Here is a 25,045-nt window from a genome sequence, read left to right on the forward strand (position 1 = left end):
CCATCTGTGGAAGCCCAGAGTACTAATGTCAGATCTCTTCTTACCTACACTTTCAATATCTAATTCTCCAAGGCCTGAGCAGGGATTGTGTATGATTCTAGCCTCATACATTGTTACAGCATACTTTATAGCCCAGAATGTGATTTATCCTGATAAATGTTCCACGTGAGCCTGAGAGGAATGTGTGATGTGCTATCTGTGGACGAGACAGCCTACAGCTGTCAATTATATCCAGTTGACGAACAGCTAGCTGCCAGTTAACATCCAGTTGATGGACAGCTGCCAGTTACATCCAGTTGATGGACAGCTGTCAATTATATCCAGTTGATTGACAGCTGTCAATTATATCCAGCTGATGGACAGTGCTGCTGAACTCGACTGTCTTCCCTGATTTTTTTTTGCCTGCTGGAGAGATGGATGCGTTTCTGAAAGAAGGATTAAGTTTCCAACTATAACAATGGACCTGTTCATTTCTCCTTGAAGTCTTATCAGTTTCTGATTCGTGTATTTCGACACTATCAGTAAACACATAGACCTTAAGGATTGTTCTATCTTCTAGGAATACTTGGCTCTTTGTCATTGTGTAATGTTCCTCTTTACCCTTGATAAGTCTCTACCTGGCAGTCTGCTCTGTCTGAAATTGATGCAGCTATGCCTGCTCTAGCCAACATTAGTGTGGTATATTTTTCTGCATTCTATATATAACTACATAGGTCTTTTCTTGTTACTATTATTCTCTCCTCTTCTCTCTCTCTCTCTCTCTCTCTCTCTCTCTCCTCTCCTCTCCTCTTCTCTCTCTGTCTCCTCCCAGCCTGAAATTCACTAGGTAACCAATATTAGCACACACCCATGAATGAGCCTCCTATCTCAAGCTACAACTACAAGCATGTGCCCTACCCCCAGCCCCTTTTGCAGCTTCAATTATTTCTTCCTTTCTAGACCAGAGGTTGAATCAGTCACCTTCCTTATTTTTTGAGACAGGGTCTCTCACCGAACGATTCAACGAGGCTATCTAGTTAATGAAGACTTTCCAGGGATTCTCCTATGTCCATCTGTACCATGTTGGGGTTATGCACAAGGGCCGCTAGCCAGCTCTTACATGGGTGCTGATAAGGACACTTTACTGACGGAGCCATATCTCTACCCCTTCTTTGATTGATACAGGGTCTTGCTACATAGACCAGACTGGCTTTGCACCTACAGTAAGTAGCCCTCACTTGCCTTTGCCTCCTAAGTGCCAGCATCACACACCTGTGTCACCACGTCTAGCTTACACGTCCTTTCTTTTTTACTATTTGCAAAACAGATTTACAATGAATCCATATTCACTTCTGGAGCAATACTGAATCTATAATTATACTTTATACTAACAAACTATCTCCAGTTCCCCTACTCCGTCTCTTGTACCATTGCTGGCATTCATTTCTGTATAATCACGCAGAAGTACAAGTGTGCATGTGAAGTACAAATACATTACTTCTAATTTATCTGTTCAATCAAATAAGAAAAGTAAAAGCTTTTCTCTTGTCCCTCAATGCTCTGCCTTTATGTAGATTCCACTTTGTGTTCCATCCCTTTCTTTTCTCTAAAGAACTCCTAAGGCAGGGAAACTGGCGCAGGCGCCCCAGTTTGCAGTTATCTGAGACAGAACAGTTCTTCTTTGCCTTATAAGTTTCTCAGACACAGAACCCAGCCCTTTAGCCCTTATTTCTCCTTCCTTGTATCACTTCTGATACCAGGAATAACTTTTAAAATTCTATTGACACCCAGGCGTGGTGGCGCACCTCTTTAATCCCAGCACCTGGGAGGCAGAGGCAGCCGGATTTCTGAGTTCGAGGCCAGCCTGGTCTACAGAGTGAGTTCCAGGACAGCCAGGGCTACACAGAGAAACCCTGTCTCGAAAAACCAAAAAAAAAAAAAAATTATTGACAAATAAAATGTATCATCTCTCTTTTAAGTTGAGGAACAAGCTTAGGGAGGTGACAGATTCTCCCTCCTCCCTCCCAGATGCCTTCCAACCAGCCCACTACATATATATATATATATACATATATATATATATCTTTATCTCTTCCCTCCTCCGGCATGGCATTCACACCTGACTGCGCACGTGATTCACTATGACACCTTGAATAAGGTGAGGGACCTCTGTGAGCTTCAGTCTTTCACCCTCTGGAAACTGGGACTAGAAAGGTTTCTGCCCCCACAGGGCCATGAGGTCATATATCAAGCCCGGGGTGGACTCTTATTACAGCTCTACCTAGTCCTTAGCACCCTGCCTGCTAATTTACTTATTTTTTTAAAATATTTTCTTTTTTTTTTTTATTTTGTGTGCATTGGTGTTTTGCTTGAATGTATGTCTGTATGAGAGTGTCAGAGCCCCTAAACTGGAGTTACAGACAGTTTTGAGTTGCCAGGTGCGTGTTAGTTACTGAACCTGGATACTCTGGAAAAACAGCCAGTGTTCTTACCCGATGAGCCATCTCTCCAGCCCCCTACGTTTTCTTCTTAGGTTTCTCCTCCTGACCTAACCAGACCACTTTCTCCAACCTGTAAACTTCCTCAGACTTTCAATTACATTTGAAAGTAAAGATATTAGAAGGAACAGAGAGATGGCTGGCAAGGTTATATCTGGGTATCCACCCCCGTGCTTATGAATCAGACGAAGTTCCTTCATAACTTTTTTTTTTTTGCATCTCTTCAAATTCCCAGCTCTCTTCCCAGATTCTGACCCCCACCCCAAGACTCCGCTGTCTGGAGGATTTTTTGTTGTCTGCAGTGCTAGAGATCAACTCGGGGCTGACCACTGAGCTACGATCCCAGCATCTATTTGTATCCAGAGTAATAAACTTTTATGTGCACACACTATGTGTGGCAGACCTGTAGTCCTAAGTACTTGGGTCACTAAAACACGAGTTTGGCTTGAGCCCAGAACTTTGAAGCCACCAAGAAAAATTCTGAGACCCACACACACCTCTAAATAAACTAATAAAGTTGAGTGAATGAGGGTATGGATAGCTGTTAGAGCAGAACCAGAACCAAATGTAGCTTTTCCCTCTTTTTTTCTGAAACATTTCTACTATATGTGTAGCCCATGCTGACCCCTAACTCATAATCTTCTTACCTTAGCCTCCTGGGTGCTGGGATCACAGGCAAGCACAACCAGGCTTGGCTCGGAACGGCAAGCCTTTGGACTTTTTTTGTTTGTTTGTTTTTAATGTGTACGGGTATTTTGCCTCTGTGCACAGCTATGTGCAGGACACCCATGCCTGATGATGGGATGGGTCCCCTAAAACTGAAGTTAGACAGCTCTGAGCTGTCGTGTGGGTGTTGGGAATTGAACGAGGGTTCTCTAGAGGAGCAGCCAGTGCTTTTAAACCACGGAACCATCTCCCCAGCCTCTGCCTTTTGACTTTTTAACTATCTGACCTTGGACAAAGTTCTCCTCAGCTTTCTCATTTGTAAAACCTCTCCGGCTTTCTGGCTTCCCTTCTAGTGTTTCCTGGGTCGGGAGTCGATGAGAAAACACCAGAAAACACCACCACCAGCGTGCCTGGGTCACCACTGGGCTTCAGATGGGTAATGAAAGGACCATGGACTCAATTCTGGGACTAGGGAAACAGAAGCAAGGAGCTGACTGCACCCAACAGCGACCTTCATGTCTTTATCCCCATGTGTGACTCAATCTTTTTTTTCCATTTACTATATGTGTGCCAACGGGAAAAAGATTGAAAAATATAAAATTAGATGATTAGCTAGGTATTGAGGTGAGGGGGAGGCTGGATATGCATGCTCACGTCCCCTTTTGGAGTTTCAAAGACCCCACCTTGGGGTGCTATATTAGTAGTTTCTAGTCTCCAAAGCCACCTGGACACGTGGAGACTGGAAATATCTTAACACAAGGAAAAACAAGGTTGGAAAAAGTAACAGTTCCTGAGCCCTTGGTGCAGAGGAACCTAACTCCAGCCTGGCTTTCCCTGAAGCAGAGGCTGAGGCAGGAATGTGCCCCACCCCCAATCTCCCCTCCCCCACCACCCTCACCCAACACCCCAAGCAGACCTATAGAGCCACATGCACAGCTCCCTGCAAGGAGACAGACCCCAGTTGTCCCAGCCAGCTGCCTGGGAGTCTCCAAGTCTAAAATTAGCCTGGAGCTCTCCACCCAAGCTGTTCCTCCTCTCTACTCTGGCAAACAGGGCCCTGCGGTGAGGTAATGACTGGGAGCCTGTCTGCCCTGCCCCAGGACAAGGGGTTAGGAAAAGGCACAGAAAGCAATCCCACCCTCCCACCCTGGTCACCCTCGGGCTGCACCCTACAGAAACACAAGAGAAGAGGGCCACCTGGATTTTGACAGCTGCGCTGTGTCTCTTCCCCCACACCTGCATCCAGGGATGGGCTCAGCCCTAGCCTGAACGCTGCACTCTCTAAAAACAAAGCCTGTGCCAGGGTTTCACCTTGGGCAGTCAGGGTCGTTATTACCATTAACAGACCGCCCCTGGGGGGCTCATCGGAACAGCTACCTGAGTGAGCAAGCCTGGGGGTGGGGAGAAGGATCCAGAGCCCCTGCTCCCCTGCTCCCCATCACTGCAAGGGAAACTGGCTCCCCGGACGGGCACCTCTGCCAAGGGCTTCCTCCCCATAGCTCTGCCCATGACTCACTAACTCCTACTTCTCATTCCCTCACTTCTGATGGTCTGGTCAAGCTTGTGGCAGGAACTGCCAAAATTAGTGGGCAATTCCTCAGCCAGTCCCTGAACAGAAGTCTTCCTGCTCCGGGGCTAAGCACACTGCAGTGTTTATGTGGTGGCTGCCCAGCAGGCAGGAGGAAAAGAGGGTGAGGCCCTAGGGTAGGGTCCAGTCCAGTCTATAGCCCAGAAGTGTAGGGGAGGACTTGGAGATTGAAGACAACGGTGACTAAGGCTTAGGGAGATGCCCCCTAAAAGTCACCGAGCCTCTTCAGCTGAAGAGCCAGCCCCACATCAACATCCAACCTTAGCCTTCCCCATAAACCCCACCTGCCGGGTCAACCTTTCCTTCTCCAGTGGGAAGGGGGAGGTGAAGACAGCGGCCATCTCAGGGATAGAGCGTGTCTCCGCCCAGCCTCCCATCTCACCTGGGTGAGGTGAGTTTACACAGCGAGTGATTCTAAGGAGCCTGGATTTGAACCCAGTCATCTTCCCTAGTTTCTTTTTTGCTCACTTTTCTCTGGCCACATTCAGCTCAGGATACTGAAAGCTGAGGCAAATACCACTCCTCTGAGGACAATGTCAGGGTTAGATAAGACCAGGACTCACAGTTGGGGCTCTGTGCTGACAAAGAAAGACTGAGCCTCAGACATGGAAGAGCAGGGCTGACTCCACCGAAAGACGGACAGCCAGTTCACATCAGAACAAGACTGAAAGTCACACTGCTGCTGCCCAGATCTACTATGTTCTCAAAAGAGAAAAGGGTTGTGTTTTTTCTGCCCACCCCTTTCATCCTTCTCTGTGGGGAGGGAGGGGACAGTACTAGAGAGTGAGCCTAGGGCCTCACACAGGATGCCAAGCGAGTGATTAACCACTGAGCTACATCTAGAGCCTCCTTTCTTTTCTCCCCTTCTTTTCTTTTCTTTTCAGCCTTTATTTTGGTACAGGGTCTCCTTAAGTTATCAGGGTTGGCCTTGAACTCATTTTGTACCCAGGCAAGCCTTAAAACTTATACTTTTTCTGCCTCAGTTTCCCTAGAAGCTAGAATAACAGGTATGCATTACCAGGCCAGGTCTTTGTCTTTTCCTTTATTTTTATTTTTTATTTTTTTAATCAGTTCTAAATATCAGTCCTGTCTTAGTTGCTGCTTGAAACAAGACTCCAGAATCCACTGCAATGACATGAGGTAAAAGCCGCTATTAAAGGCCCCAGTTTAGGAGCCAATGGCCTGGCTCAGCAGGCAAGGACATCTGCCACCAAGACCAATGACCTAAACTCAATCCTCAGGACCCACATGGTGGAGATAACCAACTCCCATAAGTTGTCCTCTGATCTCTACATGTGTGCTGTGACACATGCATACACACACACACACACACACACACACACACACACACACACACACACAGCAGGCATACACATAAAATATGGTTAAAAAAAAAAAGCTTTGAGAGGAGGAGCCCAGCACTGAATGGGCTCTGTTCTCAGGACGGGAGCCCAACACACAGGAATCTGTTGGATGAAGAATGTCAAGTCTTGACCTGCCCCTTGCAACGTGAGAATTCAACATCAATAAGAACATCTTTGAGGCTGCTCGCTACCACTAATATCAAAGCAGGTGTCAAAAGAGAAATCTCAGCAAAGCCACAGACTACCACTAAGAGCAGTTGTTGCACTGGAACGTGATCCACCCACAATTAAGTAGCAATGACAATGACGTCAGCTGCCCCACTGGTAAGAAGAGATAAACACGGGATAAGGGTGTTGCTCAATGCTAGAGTACCTGTCTAGCATGCATGATACACTGGGTTCTATACACAGCGCTGAGAAAACAAAATAAAATATCACCTAAGGCAGTTGTTCTCAACCTTCCTAATGTTGGGACCTTTTAATACAGTTCCTCACATCGTGGTGACCCTAACCACAAAATTATTTTCATTGCTACTTCATAACTGTAATTTTGCTTCTGTTATGAATTATAATGTAAATATCTGTGTTTTCTGATGTTCTTTGTGACCCCTGTGAAAGAGTTGTTCAGTCACCAAAGTGGTTGCAACCGGCAGTTTGAGAACCACTGACAGAAGGAGGAGGAGGAGAAGGAGGAGGAGGAGGAGGAGGAGGAGGAGGAGAAGAAAGAAGAAGAAGAAGAAGAAGAAGAAGAAGAAGAAGAAGAAGAAGAAGAAGAAGAAGAAGAAGAAGAAGAAGAAGAAGAAAGCATTAGCAGATAAAAGGGGAATAAATGAGCAGGCAAAATGGTTCTCAGGAGTTTGGAGCCCAGTTCTGCCATCTGCACAAGTTAATTAAAGTTTTGTAGGCCTTAGTTCCTCATTGGTAAAGTCATGATTTTGGGCAAACAGAGTAACTCAGGCCGGGTGTGGTGGTGCACGCCTTTAAACCCAGCACTCGGAAGGCAGAGGCAGGCGGATTTCTGAGTTTGAGTCCAGCCTGGTCTAAAAAGTGAGTTTCAGGACAGCCAGGGCTATACAGAGAAACTCTGTCTTGAAAAACAAAACAAACAAACAAACAAAACGAGTAACTCAGATGAATCTGTAGCCATCACTTGGTGAACTGTGTTGAGCACGAGTCTCAGATTGCACAGACCCAGAGGATTTCTCCTGTGAATGTCTGCCATGGTCTGCCATCAGTCATCTCAAAAACTTCAATCTCTATCTAACATTTGGGGCGGGAGGACAGGTAGCCATATGTTTTAGAGACAGTGCCTTGAAACCAATCCAATGAGACACAGAGGGGATTCAAGAACTCACTACCAGACTGCAGATGTAGCTTAGCTGGTAGAGATTTGCCCAGCATGCCCGGCTCCATGCACATGATTGAAATCCCAGCACCTGGGACGGCAGAGGCAGGAGGATCAGAAAGTTAAGATTATCCTCAACTACATAGTGAGTTTAAAGACCCGCTTGAGCTACACATCTCTCTGGGAGGCGGTGGACCTTTACTCAATAATAGCAGGTGGTGTGGGTGGTGTGGTGGCAACCTCAGAGGAACCATGAACTTACATCTAAGGTGACAGGCTGCCTCTTCGGGGACTTGGCAAATACTTACAGAACAGCGCTATGAACTGCCCTAACAGAGCATCTCAGGTAGCTGAGTGTCGGGACAGACCCAGATGACAAGCGTCACACAACTTAACTGCAACAAAGTTCCAAGGAGGATGAGGTCGACTGATTCTGAAATAAAGAAGGCTCAAGAGAGAGGAGATCAAAGGGTAGGCAGAATTTGAAAATCAAGCGGAATGCAGCATGAGCCATGGCAAAGATGTGAGAGAAGGCTAGCCCAAAGCTTGAGGATAGCCACCACTCTATGAGCATCACTGCCACTGGACGGGGCATCCAGTTTACATGCTCCCTTTTACAGAGGGGCTCTTTCGGACTTCCTCGTTACCACCTGATAGCCATCCTCTGCAACCAAGGGGGGTGGGATGGTTAATTGTCAGGGCTCATCAATCAGCCCTGAAAGCTTATCAGAGCACTGGGGAAAACACTTAAGGAATTACTGCTTAAGGATTCCGGGATAGAGGTCAGGGGACCGAGTAAGTCCCCAAAATATTACAGGAACTATCTGAGGGGTGAACAAACTTCAGGGGAAAGGACCGATAGTTTCACCACAGGATTCTTACAGGTATACACAATCCCCAAAGTGTTAAAAATCTCTGTACCAGAGAGCTATGTGGGGGGCAAGGCCTACGTCCATCACTCTAGAAATTCACAGTCTCTTGGGGGAAGACAAATCCAGACAGAAATAACTCTGATGCAAGCAGACCTTGATAAGTGCTCTAATGGAGGAATAAAAAAAAAAACCTGCTGCGAGGGACTGGGGAGCAGAGGTTAATTCCAGCCAGGCTTTCAGTAGGCAAGGACGGACCCAACCCCATCCTTGTTTTGGGATCCAGGTTTATACTACTACGGGTCTCTCTCCAGGTCCAGAATAACCCTGAGTAGACAGCTTAGCGGCAGCAGCTGGCCCTTCCTGCCAGGAGGTAAAAGGGAGAACTTCCAGGACGGCAGGAAGGGCAGAAAGGACAGAAAGGACACTGAGCCAGCAGCAACTTCGTTTTATCGTCTCTACCGGGCTCCCTCTTTCTGGATCACTAAAGGCCTTACAATCCTGACATTCATCGGGTGCTTAATCACATCCTGTACCGCTAAGACACCTGTTTTCAAAATGTCACCTCTTGGGAAGCCTCTTACCTCCACGAAGTCACTTTGGGCGGCTGCCACATTCTTCCTCCCAGAATGTATCACCATCTAAAATCCTTCCCTGTTTGCGGGTACAATTATTTCCTGCCCTTCCCCCACCAGAAACCCAGGGTCTACAAAGGGGGAAAAAAAAAACACTCTTAAATTTCATGACCCATACTGTGCCCTCAGTGCCAAGGGCACTGCCTGGTACGTCACAAATCCCAGCACTATGAGAAAAATGAAGCTCTTCCTTCTCACAAGAACACTTTTGAGATATGGCACTGACACAGCATCTCTTAATTAAAACGGTCAGGACAGAATGGAGCCAGAGAGTCATGTCTGAAACCCATAACCTTTACAACATCAAACTCCATCACATCTTTTCTTGAGACGACTCAGCTGGTGTCCCCCTCCCTGTCAAGCCAGACACTCTGTTTCTACCCTTGGAGTCAACCACTGAAGTGGTTTGGGGTTGAGTAGGTCATTCATTCATTCATTCAAGACAAGGTCTGACTACATCACCCTAGCTGACCTGGAACTCACAAAGATCTGCCTACTGAGTGCTACAATGAAAGGCCCATGCCATACACTGGGCTATTTCTTTTAAGACAAGGTTGTAGTCAGGCATAGTGGAGGCAGAGGCAGGCAGATGTCTGTGAGTTCAAGGCCAGCCTAAGCTACATGATGAGTTCCAGGACAGGCAGGGTTACATACTGATATCTTGGGGAGGGAGGAAGGGAGAGAAGGAGGGAGAAAGAGAGGGGGAGAGGGAGGGAGGGAAGGAAAGAGAGGCTCATACCACATGTGCCAAACTGGCCTCAGACTTGCAACAACCTGTTTCCTGAGCACAGGGATTATATACATGTGCTGTCATAACCAGATCTGAATATCTGTCACAAGCCACCCTATAAACTTCCAACAGCTTTATCAGTACAGTCATAGTTCCTAGAATGTACATAAGTTCAATAAATATCTGAAGAATTGAAATACAAATTAGTAATTTTTTTAAAAAAAAGAAACTTTCATATCTCAAACTCCTACCTAATAAGAGTTTATGCTGCTACAGCGCACGCCTTTAATCCTAGCACTCAGAAGGCAGAGGTGGGTGAAGCTGAGAATTTGAGGCCAGCCTGGTCTACAGAGAAAGTTCCAGAACGGGTCAAGGCTATACAAAGAATCCCTAGCTATGTGAGTTGATCTTGAAAAACAAACAAACAAAAATATCTTAAAAAGGAGTTTAAGCCAACTTCTTTGGAAAAATACCCGAGAGTGCTTACAATACCACATGCACGCAATATTACAATATTGCAATATTACTAGCTTCTTTTTTTTTAATGGACACAACTTAGTCCTTCATAATGTAAAAAAAAAAAAAAAAAAAAAAAAAGGTGTGGCAATCAGATACAGCAAGTTGATACAAGGGGCAACCAACAATATCAGATTATAAGCCTGTTTACAATTGTCAAAAGCATACAATTAATTATAGGCTGAAAAGCTTATAGACAAGAAAAAAGTCACTAGAATGAAAAAGGAGAGAAAAGGTGCCCCGCTTGGGTCCTTGCCCTGGTCCTCCTCCCTCATCTTCCTCCGTCTTACAACTGTCATTGCTACTGCTGAAAGTCATCCACTGGGGCTGTCCTCCCATTCCCAACTCCCTTCTCCCACAAAGACTGAGATGCAACGCTGGGCTTTGTCTCTTGTTCTGGAGGGAGTCCTGGGGTCCCCACTCCCTCTGCCAATCGTGGACCCAGCAGTGACCACGTCACTGGATGAGGGGGCTGCATGAGGAGGGTGTGAGCGGGCCACACATCTCTGTGAACTCTGGTTGGCAGACAAGCTGGAAAGGAGAAGGGGAAGGATAGGATCTCAGAGAGAGACCTTTGGCAACTGCTTGTGTCGAGACCATGTTAGAGATGACCTTGGCCAGAGGCCCTGGGAAAACTCCACCACTAAGGGTTTAGGCAGCTGAGTCTTCAAGACTATAACCAGAATATTTTAAAATTTTTTTTAAATTAAAAATAAAAAGAAAACCCGACGGCTGTCCCTTTGTGATGTGGAAGAATTCCAGACCTACTCCCAAAGAGGATGAAGCTAAAGCCTTCAACTTTTTATATGGCTTTAGTTTAAATTTATTACCTCATTTTAATGGTTACTCTCCATGGACAGCTTGACTCGATTATACCTGTGAATGGTATGAAAGTGTTTCCTGGAGTTTGACTGAGGAGAAAAGACCCAAATGGACCCATCTCACGTGCTGGTCCCAAAACGAACAGAGAAAGCAATGGAGTGCCAGCGTTCATTTCTCTGAGGTTCTTGAGTGGGAACCCAAAGACTTCCCCACTGCCTTGCCACCATGGCTTCTCCAGCATGGTGGACTGGACCCCAAGCTATTAGCCAAAATAAACCCTTCCTGCCTAGCCTAGTTACTTTCCTGTTGCTGTGATAAACACTAGGGCCAAGCCGGTTAGTGGTGGCACATGCCTTTAATCCCAGCACTTGAGAGACAGAGGCAGGCAGATCTCTGAGTTCAAGGCCAGCCTGGTCTACAGAGTGAGTTCCAGGACAGCCAGTGATATACAGAGAAACCCTGTCTCGAAAAAAAGAGAGAGAGAGAGAGAGAGAGAGAAAGAAAAGAACGACAAAACAAACAAACAAACAAACAAACAAACAAAAACCACTAGGGCCAAAAGCAGGGAAGCCATGGCAGGAACCCGGAGGCCGGAAGTAGATCGAGACCATGGAGGAGCATCGCGTACCCAGCTCGCTTCCTATGTCCCTTTTACACAGCCCAGGCTCACCTAACCAGGATGATACCTACCGCCTCCTACTTCAACCAGCAAGCAAGACAATTCCCACAGACATGGCTGCTGGGAGCCAACAGAAACAATTCATGAACTGAGGGTCCCTCTCCCAGGTGTGTCACGTTGACAACCAAGGTCAGCCACTGAATTACTTGAGTTACTTTTGACAGGTTTCTTTTTGTCACAGCAACTAGAAAAGTAATTAATACAGTTTCTTCTAATTGTTAATTTTCCTTCGTTTCTAATCATTAAAAATAAATTCACTCTATCTAATCTAGTACCCATAACAAGTTAAAGCTAAGATTTAAATTTTTTTTCTTTTACTGTTTATTTCAAACAGACTCTCACTCTGTAGCCTTGGCCAACCCGTATCTCATTTTAGGTGGATCAGGTTGACCTTGAACTCATAAAGATCCACCCACCTCTGCCTGAGTGATGGTTAAGGCAAGCGCAGCTAAGGTAAAACTTAAGATTATTGTACAAGCTCCTGCCCTTCAGTGCTTTCCGTCCTCAGCATGTAGTCCAGAGCATGCAGTGTAATAGCAGGCTGTGGTTTCCCAACCAGTGCTCCTTCCTGTCCTACTACAACCAAACAGCTCGCCATGTCTGCAAGTCTCCCAATGCAGGACTACCTCCCAACATGACACAAATATGCCTGTATGTCAAAAATGGAAGGACTCCTTCCTCAGGGCCGACATCATGAAGGAAGAGATGGTGCCTCCGGCAGTAGATGCTGGGCAGGGATGCCCTGGCGAGTGCTTGGAGCCTTGCACAGGTTTGGCATAGGCTAACTTGAAGAAGCACTGCCCACGGGCCAGTCAGGGAATACCCTTGCCTGCCTGAGCATTCTCCATTTGGTCCAACCTGAAAACTCCAAGGAGGAAGAAGTGGAGCCCAACATTTGCTGAGCACTTAACTTCTTGAGGTCTACTTAGTCACCTGTATGTGACAGACTCATTAACCTCACTGTTAAGAAGAAAAGCTCTACCTACACCAAGCTGTGTGACCTCTGACCCAGATGAGCCTGGGAAAGGAGTTACCTTAAGTGAGGCCTTAAGTTGGTGAGTAACAGAACTGGGACTAAAACCCTGCCTTGCCTTCAAATTCCACATTTTCCAGGAACTATCAAGGCTTTATTCCATTCAGCTTTCTACAAAAAAAAAAAAAGGAAATGTTCCACAGACATTTTCCCTTAAGTTTAAGTTTTAGAATGAGTCATCTCAGTTACCATTCAAGATTTACAAATTGAGAACTGAAAAACACATTATTCAATTTCCCGGGTGCTTATATAGAAAATCTCTTGGAAGTCCTTTCTCTATACCTACCCTCCCCCTTTCCCTCTCTGTTTCCTTCCTTCCTTCTTTATCTTTATTTTATGAGCACTGGTGTCTTTCCTGCATGCATGTCTGTGTGAAGGTTCAGAAGCCCTGCAACTGGAGTTACAGATGGTCATGAGCGGTCATGTGTGTGCTGGGAATTGAACACAGGTCCTCTGGAAGAATGGCAGTGCTCTGAACTGTTATCTCTTAATACTGCACTTCCTTTTATGACACAAGATCTCACTGTGTAGCTCTGGCTGGCCTGGTACTTCCTATGTAGACCAGGCTCACCTTGAACTCTCAGAGATCCACTGGCCTCAGCCTCCCATGAGCAGGGATGTGCAGCGCCACAGCAGGTATTTTTTTTCTTCCCCCCTTTCCCATCCCAGCCTCTTCTATGGGCCTTATTTTACAAAGCATCATTTGCCTGCTGTAAAGTAGAACACAGCATGCCCTCCTGCTAGGAGACATAAAAAGACGGTTTAAAAGAAGTGGAAGCCAAGCATCGCGGCACAGTCTCTATGAGTTCAAGGCCAGCCTACGTTACAGAGTGAGAGCTTTAAAGGGGGCTAGGGGTATAAGCTGGATATAATGATGTAATGATACAAACCTACATCGGCAACACTCAGAGAATGGAAGCCAGTGTAAGCTGTGTGGAGAGACTATCTCAGAAAACAAAATGGAAAAAAGTCTCTCCCCTCATCTGTTTCCTCAGCTGTTCATAAAGGGGAGGGACCTCTGATGTCTGTGACTCTAGGGATGTCAGCCACAGGCTGGGCAGCAGACATCACACCCATGATCTCTCTGCGCTCTCAGGTCTCTCTTGTCATTCAGTGCCCACGTGACAAATGAGTTTTCTAGTTTTCTGGCTGAATTGTGTGACCAGCAGTGTTGGGAAGTACCCAAGCCTTACTGAATTTTCCTTGTTTATATTACTTTGCAACAACAGTGGCTCAGGCCCCAGTGTCTACCAGTAAATCCTACATTTTTAATGGTCTTTTGGGACAGAAAGGTGAGAATTTATTTTTGGATGGCATTCAATTTTCCAATTGGCCTTTTTTTTTTAAATGGAAATAATTTTCTAGATGCTTGTGTTTTTAAATCCAGAATCTTCTCTATATGCTGACCAGCCTACTGTACGTCATTTACCTATTGCAGTTTCTCTGCAATAATCTCTCAGTCAAGAGTAGCGGACCAGAGGCAATTTTTAAAATGCTTCTATGTATACTGTAGTACTTTTATTGATTTCTTTTATGCCTTGATTAAGTTAAGTGGCTTGTAAGAACCACAGGCTGTTAAGATGATATAGCCCAGGAGTAGCTGGAAGACACAAAAGAGAAATTAGTATAGGCATAAAAATAATAGAGAAATACAGATCTGCAGCTGGGAGCACAGCTCAGGAGTAGAACACTCGCTTAACAAACGGGAGGTTCTGGGCTCCATCCCTAACACTATGAAGGGTAGGAAGCTAGAAAAGAAGGAAGGGAGAGGGGAGGAGGGAAGGAGGAAGGGAGGGAAGGCAGACTACAAATCCCTTATGCATTTCTCCATGGGAAGAAAGAAATTCTAAGGTTTTCTGATACCCACACAAAGGGAGAAACCAAGGCCACTAACTTGACCATTAAAAACAAATGAAAACTGCTCAAGATAAACACACCTATTCTAGTATCAAGAAGTATTTTGGGGGGGTTCATACACAATAAAAGCAAAAAGCCCCCGATTCTAAACCCATAGCAGCCCTGGTGGGGAATCCACAGGGCTGTGTCTCACAGCAGTGGGGTCCCCAGCCTTCCTTAGCCTCTGATGACGATGTTACATCAATTATGTACTCCAGCTATAAGCTGTCATGGGGACAAGGAATACTCATTATTTTTAGAGTTATTAAGAGTATTTTAAAGTCAACTGTGGTGGCACACACCAGTAATATTAGTACTCTTTAAAGTAATTTAAAGTAATGTGTGTGTGTGTGTAAAGCTTATACAACAAATTACATACTGTATGATTCCATTTGTGATATATAGAAAATAGTCTTAATTTAGACCAGTATAGATTAATTTATCCATGCTGGTGTCAGTGATTCAAAAAGAAGCCCAAGGGGTCTTATAGAATTAGTGTTTCTTCATCATGGTTGGCTACCCAGACACACTGTTTATCAAACTATACACTTACAGAGCACCCCCTCCTTGTGTGTGTGTGTGTGCGCGCGTGTGCGCGCACCTACCTGTCTGTCTGCCTATATATTACATCAAAAGGTTTTAAAGAAAAACTACAAGCTGGAGAATGGCTCAGTAGTATGTATACAGCTCTGGCAAAGGATCCAGGTTGGATTTCTAAAGCCCATCAGACAGCTTACAACCACCTGTATGTAACTCCAGCTCCAGGAGAGTATGGCATCCATGAGCGTACACGTAAACACACATAGATAAAATAATAAGAAAAAAATCTGGACATAGTGGCTCGAGTACATGCCTTTAACCCAGGACTTAGGAGGCAGAGGCAAGTGGATCTCTGTGAGTTCAAGGCCAGCCTGGTCGACATAGAGAGAGTTCCTGATCTGGAACTACAAAGCTACAAAGTGAAACTGTCTCAGATAGATAGATAGATAGAGAGAGAGAGAGAGAGAGAGAGAGAGGGAGAGAGAGAGAGAGAAAGAGAGAAAGAGAGAAAGAGAGAGAGGATAGATAGATAGATAGGTAGGCAGGCAGGCAGAATATTTTTGCTTTGTTTTATCAAGACAGGGTCTCTCTGTGTAGTTTTGGCTGTCCTGAAACTTGCTCTGTAGACCAAGCTTGCCGGGAAGACATCTTTAAAAAAAAAAAAAAAAAAAAAAAAAAAGCTAGGAATTTAGGTATAATGATACAAAGTCTTAGCTCAAACCCCAGCATGGCCAAAATAATTAATTAACATAATCATTTTTGTTTATCCAATGAATGCTTCCAACCTTTGAGGAACCTGTGCCAGAGAGGTAGCTGTCGGCAGAGTGCTCATCTAACACACAGAAAGCCCTGGCTTACCCTCCACACCACATGAAAGAACCGGGTGTAGCAGGGCATGTCTGTAATCCCAGGTATCAGATTCCCTCAGGAAGTAAAGGCAAAAGCATCAGAAGCTTAAGGTCATCGCTGGCTACATCAGGAATTGGAGGCTAGCCTGGGACACTCGAAACCCCACACGTCAAAGAGGAGGGGAAAAAAAGCAGAACCTATGAGTATCATTAGTTAAAGCCCCGTCACGCCTTGCTCGGACTTCACAATCTATTCATTCAGTCGAACACCCTTTAAGGACGTCATCCAAGCTCATCTGTCCCAGCAGTACTCTTTTGTATTAGCGAATCTATAAGTCTATCAATTAGGTAGATCAAAAGGTCAAAGGAAGACTTTCGGCTTAAATGTATGGTTGGCCCGGTTTGGATCTCATCGTGGTAGGATACAAGAAAAAGCGCTAGTGGGAAGTTTCTTAAGGGGGAGAGGTTTGAGACTGGTGGAAGAGGGTAGACACTAGACTGTGCAGCAACTCCAAGAACAGCCTCCAGGCCCCCTTCCAAAGCAAACTCCATGGCGGCTGCTCTGCTCTGCTCCATAAAGCGCAGCACTAGAGGGCCAGGCCAGATTCTGTGGCCTGGAAAATTACTGCAGTGCACCTTCCAGCCTCCAATGAACCAGCACAGAGGCGGTTAGTTCGGGAGACCTTGTGCTGGAAAGTAGGAGAATCGTGCCCCGAGCAACTACAAGGACGGAGTATCTATCCAGCAGCTCTAGTGCCACCACACTTAGATTAAGGATCCCTGGGTGGGGAACAGAGAGATGTCTTGCCAAGATATCCACTGGCTCCATCAGAACAGGCACGGCAGAGGCCAGGTGGAAGGCAGACACGAGTAAGGGCACAGTTTCTCCCTGCCAAACACCAACATTCAGAAACAGCACAATTCTTTTTAGGATTTTAATTATGTGCGTTTATGTCTATGTGTATGTACAGGGTGAGTTCTAGTGTCCTCAGAGGCTCTGACCCCCTGGAGTTACAGACATTACGAGCTGCCCAACAAGGGTTATATACTGAACTATCTCTCCAGCTCCTGACTGCTTAATTCTTTGACATTCATATCAATGGCATAGTTGATTTCTTATCTCTGACATCCATATTCGAAGGCATTGGAGATTCTTATCTTTGAAGGCATTGGAGATTATGTAAATGATGGTACACAGAACAAAAATTCCTGGATTTTATTCTTGAGTTGGTCACTGATAAATAATTGTCTGCTAATAGAAACTACCAGGTGCTTTGAAAGCTGGAACTGCCCAGTGGTTACCAGATGTATTTTAAAAATAATTTATTACTTTCTTATGTGCACTGGTGTTTTGCCTGCATGTATGTCTGTATAAAGGTGTCAGTCTCCTGGAACTGGAGTTACAGTCAGTGTGAACCTCCATGTGGTTGCTGGGAACTGAATCCGGGTCCTCCTGAAGAGCAGTCAGTGCTCTTCACCACTGAGCCATCTCTCCAAGAACTGCTTACCAAAGGTGTTTAAGCAAGTACCTAATATGTGCCCAGATCTGAGTACTAATTTGAAGGAGGCCATAGCAGCTAGGTAACATAACAAATGTCAAAGTACAGAGAGGCAAGCAGGGCACAAGAAAAAGAGCCAGTGCTCTTTCTTTTCCAGTGGGAAAGAACAGTGTGTCAGACAGCAGGAGCCGCACCATGTTGAATTCTCCTCTGCTGAGATGCCTCTCCAAGCCATACTATCCCTCCTTTGTCCACACATCTGCCCCAGTTGTGTCTCCCTGCCACCCGCTTCTCGGGTTACAGCTCCATCCCCGGTTACCTATGCTACAGGAAGTCTGTATCAAGTACAATGGCTGTGGTGATAAGGTCTGCCAGACGTCAGTGGGTGTCCCTCCCCTTAGCGTACTCAAGCCCATCCCAAGGGCCAGCTAGAAATGTGGAGCAGGTCAAAGAGGCAACAAAAGACAATCAGCTTCCTAGGCGTGAGAGCACTTTGGTGTTTAGCAAGTAAATCCTGTACTTGGATAGAAACATGACCAGTATGTACTATGGACACCATCTCTTTGTGCTGGCTTTGTACCAGATGTTACCTCTTGTCTCCAACTTGACTCCAACTGTAAGTCCATTATATAAAGGACCCTAGAAACCATTTTAGTACAACCTCTGCCTTCTGGCAAACCTTACCTGATTCAATATGAATAAATGGATATAACTTGGTTTTTGTTTGTTTGTTGGTTGGTTGGTTGGTTTTTGTTTTGTTTGTTTTCAAGACAGGGTTTCTCCATGTAGCCTTGGCTATCCTGAAATTTGCTCTGTAGACCAGGCTGGCCTGAAACTCAGAGATCCACCTGTCCGACTGCCCCTGCCTCCAGAGTGCTGGTATTAAAGGCATGTACCACCACACTCCAGTCTAAATACAACTTGTTAAAGCCCACCTGAACAGAGAACCCTTAACAGTCAGCTCCCTAGGCTGCTATTCATCCAGTACACAGCAGTTACTAGAATACTGAAATCATGTCTGAATGCAACCATCACCAAGGGTCCTCTGAGCACCACCACTACTACTATGATGACCCACCCAGAGCAGCCTTTACCATCCAGCAGCTTAAGGATTCATATGGGGAAGCTCTGTTCCATAAGACCGGGTCCCAGCCACTCCCATCCTCAAAGTTTTATTGAACAGATTCGTGATGGCCCTTGCCTGTTCAACACAACAATGCTATCCCACCCTAAAACTAATACCTGTTTTTCTGCTTTCCGGTACTAGACACTGTTTTCTTTTCCAGTTGTCATTCAAAGTCTTGCAGAAGGGCTGGGACCTTCTGCAAGTGGCCCAACAGTCTTCACAGTTGAGCCTCCTCCTTCATTTACTTTAACTACATACCCTCTGTCTTACCACACTCAGCTGCTCTGTATTCCCAAGTACTAACTTTCCCCCGACTCCTGGTCTTTGCTGCTTGAGTGTAGCCTTTTTTTCTGCCCTCCATCAGAGCCTCCTTTTTCCCCATTTCAATTTGTGTGTTTTAAGGCAGGGTCTCATGTAGCACATGTAGCTGGTCTTAAAGAGGGTTAGTATATAACATTGCCCTTGAACTTCTGATCCTCCTCCCTCCATCTCCACTGGATGAATAGCTATGATGACAGGCATGCGCCATATCCCGCTTTATATGGTCCTAAAGATCAAACACGGAGCTTCGTGTACGCTAGGCAAGCACACTACCAACTGAGCTACATCCCCAGCCTCCGTTCATCATTTTTTTTTAACTATGTGTATGTTGTCTGCATCAAGATAAGTACACCATGGGCGTGCCGTGTTGGTAGAGGCCAAAAGAGGGTGCTAGATCCTATGTACTGGAATGAAAATCCATATTGATGCTAGGAACCAAACCTAGGTCCTCTGCAAGAGCAACAAAGGCCCTTAACCACTGAGCCATCTCTCCAGCTTCAAGTCATCAGAATCTTACCAACTGCTCACCATCTCTCCAAATGTCTCCACTTCTATGAAATTACTCGAAAGCTGTGTCCCATTTCCAGAACTATCACAGCAACATCTACTTCCTACTTTTGAAAAACTTAATGTTGGGCAGGAGAAATAGTTCACTGGTTAAGAGCACTGACTGCTCTTCCAGAGGTCCTGAGTTCAATTCCCAACAATCACATGGTGGCTCACAACTGTCTGTAATTGGATCTGTTCTTCTGGTGTGTCTGAAGACAAAAGCGAGTGTGCTAAATCTTAAAAAAAAAAAAAAAAAAAGCAAAAGAAAAAGAAAAAGATAAACTTAATGTTTTGTATTTTGGTTGTTTCCACATAACCACCTTGTTCTACTCCTAGACAGAAAGATATAGAAAAAAAAAAAAATACACACACACACACACACACACACACACCACTGGCTAGTGTTCTGTCAATGACGACACAGGCTGTAGTCATCAGAGAGGAAGCCTCAACTGAGAAAATGCCTCTATAAGATTAGGCTGTAGGCAAGCCGGTAGGGCATTTTCTTAATTAGTGATTAACGTAGAAGTATAAGCCAAATAAAAACCCTTCCTCCCCAATTTACTTATGGTCATGATATTTCATCATAACAATGGTAATCCTAATTAAGACACCACATCTTGGTCATCATATCTAAATGACCTAGCACAGCCAGGTAGTGGTGGCACACACTTTTAACCCCAACATTCAAAAGATAAAGGTAGGTGATTTTAGTGAATTCAAGGCCAGCCTGGTCTACAGAGCTAGTTCCAGGGCGACATGGAGAAACCCTGTCTGGAAAAGTAATAAATGAATTGATTAATAAAATGACCTAGCACAGTGCTTTGCTTGAGCAATGTGTTAAACAGACAACAGAGTGAATGGCTGTAACTCTTTCAGCCAAGGGACCCTTTTCTATTTGTTAATGATTATAGTTGTTTTCCTTTACAGGGCTCCCAATTGTGGTTGTATCTTTTTCTGCATATGGAGTCCAAATTGCACACCATCCATATCTTAAACTACTAGGTTATTTTGTGAAGATGGAGCAGGAAGTGTACTCCCCTGTCATTACTTTGCCACCCTAGAGTTTGTGACTGCCATTCTCTATACACTTTTGCAGTGCGAAACCGATATACCCTCACATGGGAACAAGCAAATGACAGGTTCTGGGCGATGGAAGCCAGCCCCACAGATGACAGGAAGGCGGGTGGTGGACTGAGTTGGCAGAGATTGCAAGAAAGTGGCACGGTGGCTCATTGGGAAACAGGCCAAGCTGGGGTTCTGGTGGCTGTGGTCAAGACCAGAGTACAATCCTTTGGGGGGGGGGGGGTTAATAGCTTTCCGACTCTGGCGCAGCTAGTATGCAGGGTGTGGACTAGGAAACACCACAATCCCCTTCCTACTTCTCCATTCCTAATCCCATCCCCTTCCCCTGAGGACTAGCTCTGACTCAGCACAAAAGGGAATTTTTATGCAAAACACCTGCACTTCTTAATGACAAAAAAGAACAGAGTCAGGTAGGGAGGCAGAAGCAGGCAGATCTCTGAGCTCATTGCCAGCTTGGCTTAGAGTTCCAGGATAGCCAGAAATAAACAGAAAAACCTTGTCCTGAAAAAAAAGCCAAAGAAAAGAAAAGAAAAATAATGGGAACAAATACAGCCACACTCTAAATCCCACCCCATAAGGAAATCAAGGCAGGATCAGGACACATTTCCCAGTGGATGGACCTCAGGATCCTAGGAATCTAAGAAGAGGAAACTGATCCTCAGTGATCTTTAGGCTCTTGTTAGAAATCACAAGCAAAACTGGGCATGATGGCGCCCACTGTTAATCCCAGCACTTGAGAGGCAAAGGCAGGTGGATTTCTTAGTTCAAGGCCAGCCTGGTCTATAGGGTGAGTCCCAGGACAGGCAAAGTACACCCTGTCTTGAAAAACCAGAGAGAGGGGCTGGAGAGATAGTTCAGTGGGTAAGAGCACTGACTGTTCTTCCGAAGGTCCTGAGTTCAAGTCCCAGCAACCACATGGTGGCTCACAACCATCTGTATTGAGATCTGACACCCTCTTCTGGTGTGTCTGAAGACACCTACAGTGTACTTATATATAATAATAATAATAAATAAACCTTTTTAAACAAGAAAAACCAGAGACAGACAGACAGACAGATATCACAAGGAAGACAGGCTATGTGTGGCATTCCCCATAATCCTCCTGCACTCGAGAGACTGAGGAAGGAAGATTTTGAAGTCAAGCCCAGCCTGCAAGTTGCTGCAGCCTGGGATACAGAATGAGTGGCTGTCTCAAAAAGAAAGAAAGAAACCACAAGGAACACTAAGTCAATTTTGGAATAAGACACTGAGAACACATTTTTGGAGAAGGGTCGGTTTGGAAAAAGAAATAATTTTTTAAATAAAAACTTAAAAAGGCCACAAGTCTGGTATGAAGAAGGCGGCAGGATCCAGAGACCCAGAGCCAGAGTGCAACTTATTATTATTCTGGCCACCTGGACCTGGTCTCAGAAGAGACTCGTGACACCTGCGGCAGAGGACAGGCGAAAAGGAGCAAAGGCAGCCACTGACTTCAGGATCACAAAGCGACTGCTTCCCTGTCTATTTTATGTAGACTATCCCACTAACCAGGCTGGCAAAGGCCTTCCAAGGAAGATGAATCCACACCTCCCACCGTTACACACTCCAAGAAAATTCAGCTACCTGCAACAAAACCTGAGGAGGAAGAGTGGGGTCAAGGCAAGGAAGACTTCTTTGTAAGACTACATGCTTGTGGCTGAGTGCAACCGTCCTCGGTCTTCCCCCAAGTAGGGGCTCTCTCACGTTGGAAATGTTCAAGTGTCAGAGGCCATACAATCTCCACAGCCCAACTGAGAGGGACCCTGGAGACCATGTAGGCAGGATTCCTCTTGCCTCTTGATCTCTAGCTACAGCCATAGCTTGATCCCTTGTAACAGCATCTTCTAGTTCACAGCCAGAATTGTGTCCACAGCCATAGAGAGGTAGGGCTATAAGAGTACATCTCCAAACCGATCCTGCTTAGTTACTGACTAGGACACTCATTTCTTCTTCTGAGCCACAAAAGATAAACCATCACATCCAGCTAAGAGAAAAACTGTTGGCCAAAAAAATCTACCAGGAGGGTAGTCTTTGAGTTTCTTAAAGCAGGAAAGTGAGACCCAGTGAGAAGATGAAGTAGAACTTCCCCCCACACCCCCCCCCCTCAAGGCTGGAGAAGAGCACCTGACCCTTCTCGAAACTTCTCCACTCCTTTCTGGCTACTAGATGACTTTTAATTTTATTAAGCCTATCAAAAGTATACTGAAAGTCACTGTGGGTAATAATCATATCCATTGAAGAGGGGATAGGCCATTTCCTCCCCTTTTCCTAAGCAGAAACTTGAGTGCTTTGATGAAATAAAAATACAAGTAGGAATTTACTCATGGCAGGGTCGCCTTGGGCGGGGTCTGGGGAGTTTGTTAGATCTGTGGGTATTGCGGAGAGTGTGAAAACACTGGAGGAGGCAGTCTGGACCAGCAGAGAACCACGCATTCAGGAGGTGGGACTCTTGGAAAAAGAGGCGCACGCAAGGCGGGAAGGCCAGGCGTCTCTCTCGGAGGTGCTTTTTGAAAAGGAACCCCCGAAAGCTCGGCTGGAGGGGAAACAGCGAGCCAACCACTCCAGCAAGCCGAGGGCAAAGTTGGGGAGGCTCTGATCGCAGCGTGTGGCCGAGTGCGCCGCAGCCCCAGAGCCCGCGCTCGCAAACAGCTCTGTCCCGCGAGGCTGTGGCTCCCGCACGGTGGAAGGCGCCCCAATCCTCCACCAGCGCTCCGGATGTCCTGAGAGCGTCCCGGCTCCACTCTGTCCTGAGTGGGCAGGCCAGGATCAGCGACCCACAGTGGCCTCGACAAGCCCAGGTCCCCAGGAAAGCGCGGGGCGGCGCCGGCACCTGGAATCAGCTCGGAGAGGCGGGTCCCCGCCCGGAGCGCCCGCCCACCTCCGCCACCTCCTCGCCCCCCGGCGCTACTTACTGTGGTTCAGGGGGTTCCCGCCGGCCTGGGCCGACGCCACCAGCTCCAGATACAGAGTCCAGAGTCCCACCGATACTACGGCGAGCAGCAGCAGCAGCCGGAAGCGCCTCCTCAGCAGCTTGATCGGGCGCAGGAGCAGCATCAGCAACGCGGCGCGGGGGCTCCCCATGGCGCTTCGCCCAGCCTGCCGCTCCAGCACCCGCTACCCACCCGTCGTTCCGGCCCGGCTCCGCCGCTCAGCGCGGCGCACAGCCAGTCTCCCCGGGTCGCTCTCCAGCGGGCCGACTGCTCATGCTCGACGCGTTGGGGTGATCCTGGGCTGCGCGGGTGCCTCGCAGGTCGTTCTCCGGCCGCGGAGCCGGGCTCCTCCTCCCCAAGTGTCCGCTCCACGCCTCTCCTCGTCGCAGGCCCGCCACCTCCCTCCCTCTCTTCTTTCTCACTCCAGCGCTCTGCCCAGGAGGCTCTCCTAGTTGCCCTCCGGCCCCTGCGCTTGCTTGCTGCAGTTAGGGCGCTTTCTCTCAGCTCCGAGCATTACCTTACTCCCTACCTGTCCCGCCCACGCCTTGGCCCCGCCCCCAGGCGCAGGTGGGCCCCGCCCCCTAGAGAATGAGGGAAGGGGAGAGGTGGGGCCAGAGAGAGCTGGTCCCTGGCGTACTCACCGGCTTGGAGTTATGTGGGAGGGTGTGTGGGGTGATGATGAGGGATATGGGACTGAAAGAAGATGCGAGCTAAGACATGGACTCTGTGAACCAAGAAAACCCAGTCACCGTCAAGATATTCGAAGGCGCTCTTTCGAAGCTTGCTGTGGGGCTGAGACACATTTTTTTTAAGTGACCTCTGTGACTTTGGCCTCAGGACCTTTCTCTACCTAGAAAGACCCTAGTCACAATTAACTGACACTTCATTCAATCTTAACTGTCTTCCAAGTCAAATTTGAATACCGTTTTTTCCCTGGCGCAACTACAACTGAAAGGCACCAGGGGAGCCTTTACAAGGAGTTTCTCCAGTTTTAGGTGTTTTGGGTGAAAGATTGTTGGAGATTAAAAAAAAAAAAAAAATGGAGGGGCCACTCAAGAGCAGACCAAATGCTTAGCATTCAGGAGGCCCTGGGTTCCATCCCAGAACCATGAAAGAACTAGGGAAATGGAAAGGGGGTCTGGCAGAACTGTAGAGATGGCTCATCTATTAAGAGTGCATGGTCTGGGTCTGGAGAGATGAGATGGCTCAGTGATTAAGCATCTTCCAGGGGTCCTGAGTTCAATTCCCAGCAACCACATGGTGGCCCTCAGCCATCTGTAATGGGATCTGATGCCCTCTTCTGGTGCGTCTGAAGACAGTTACAGTGTACGTACGCATAAACAAATAAATCTCAAAAAAAGAAAAGAGAAAAGAGTGTATGATGCTCTTCTTCAGGGCCTGAGGTGGGTTCCCCAAACCCATTAATTCCAACTTCCTCTTCTAGCTTCTGCTCCAGCCTCCACTCACATGAATATACCCACACAAAGAGGCACACATGTACATTTGAG

At 46.5% G+C, this 25,045-nt stretch overlaps 1 protein-coding gene across 3 annotated transcripts in view; it reads right to left on the reverse strand.

The window, feature by feature from the left end:
* The window catches only part of B4galnt3 (beta-1,4-N-acetyl-galactosaminyl transferase 3), a 94,165-nt gene extending 70,119 nt beyond the window's left edge, over positions 1–24,046 (reverse strand). For 2 of the 3 annotated variants that reach the window (XM_006506316.4, XM_006506318.4), the window contains exon 1: positions 23,520–24,046. In XM_006506316.4, coding sequence (XP_006506379.1) covers positions 23,520–23,688 — 169 coding nt within the window. In that variant the 5' untranslated portion in view covers positions 23,689–24,046. The remainder of the gene's footprint in view (positions 1–23,519) is intronic. The other variant, NM_198884.2, reaches the window with a different exon arrangement.
* Between the last annotated feature and the right edge of the window lie 999 nt (positions 24,047–25,045).

The sequence above is a fragment of the Mus musculus genome, chromosome 6 (genome assembly GCF_000001635.26).
Source record: "Mus musculus strain C57BL/6J chromosome 6, GRCm38.p6 C57BL/6J".
NCBI lineage: Eukaryota > Metazoa > Chordata > Mammalia > Rodentia > Muridae > Mus > Mus musculus.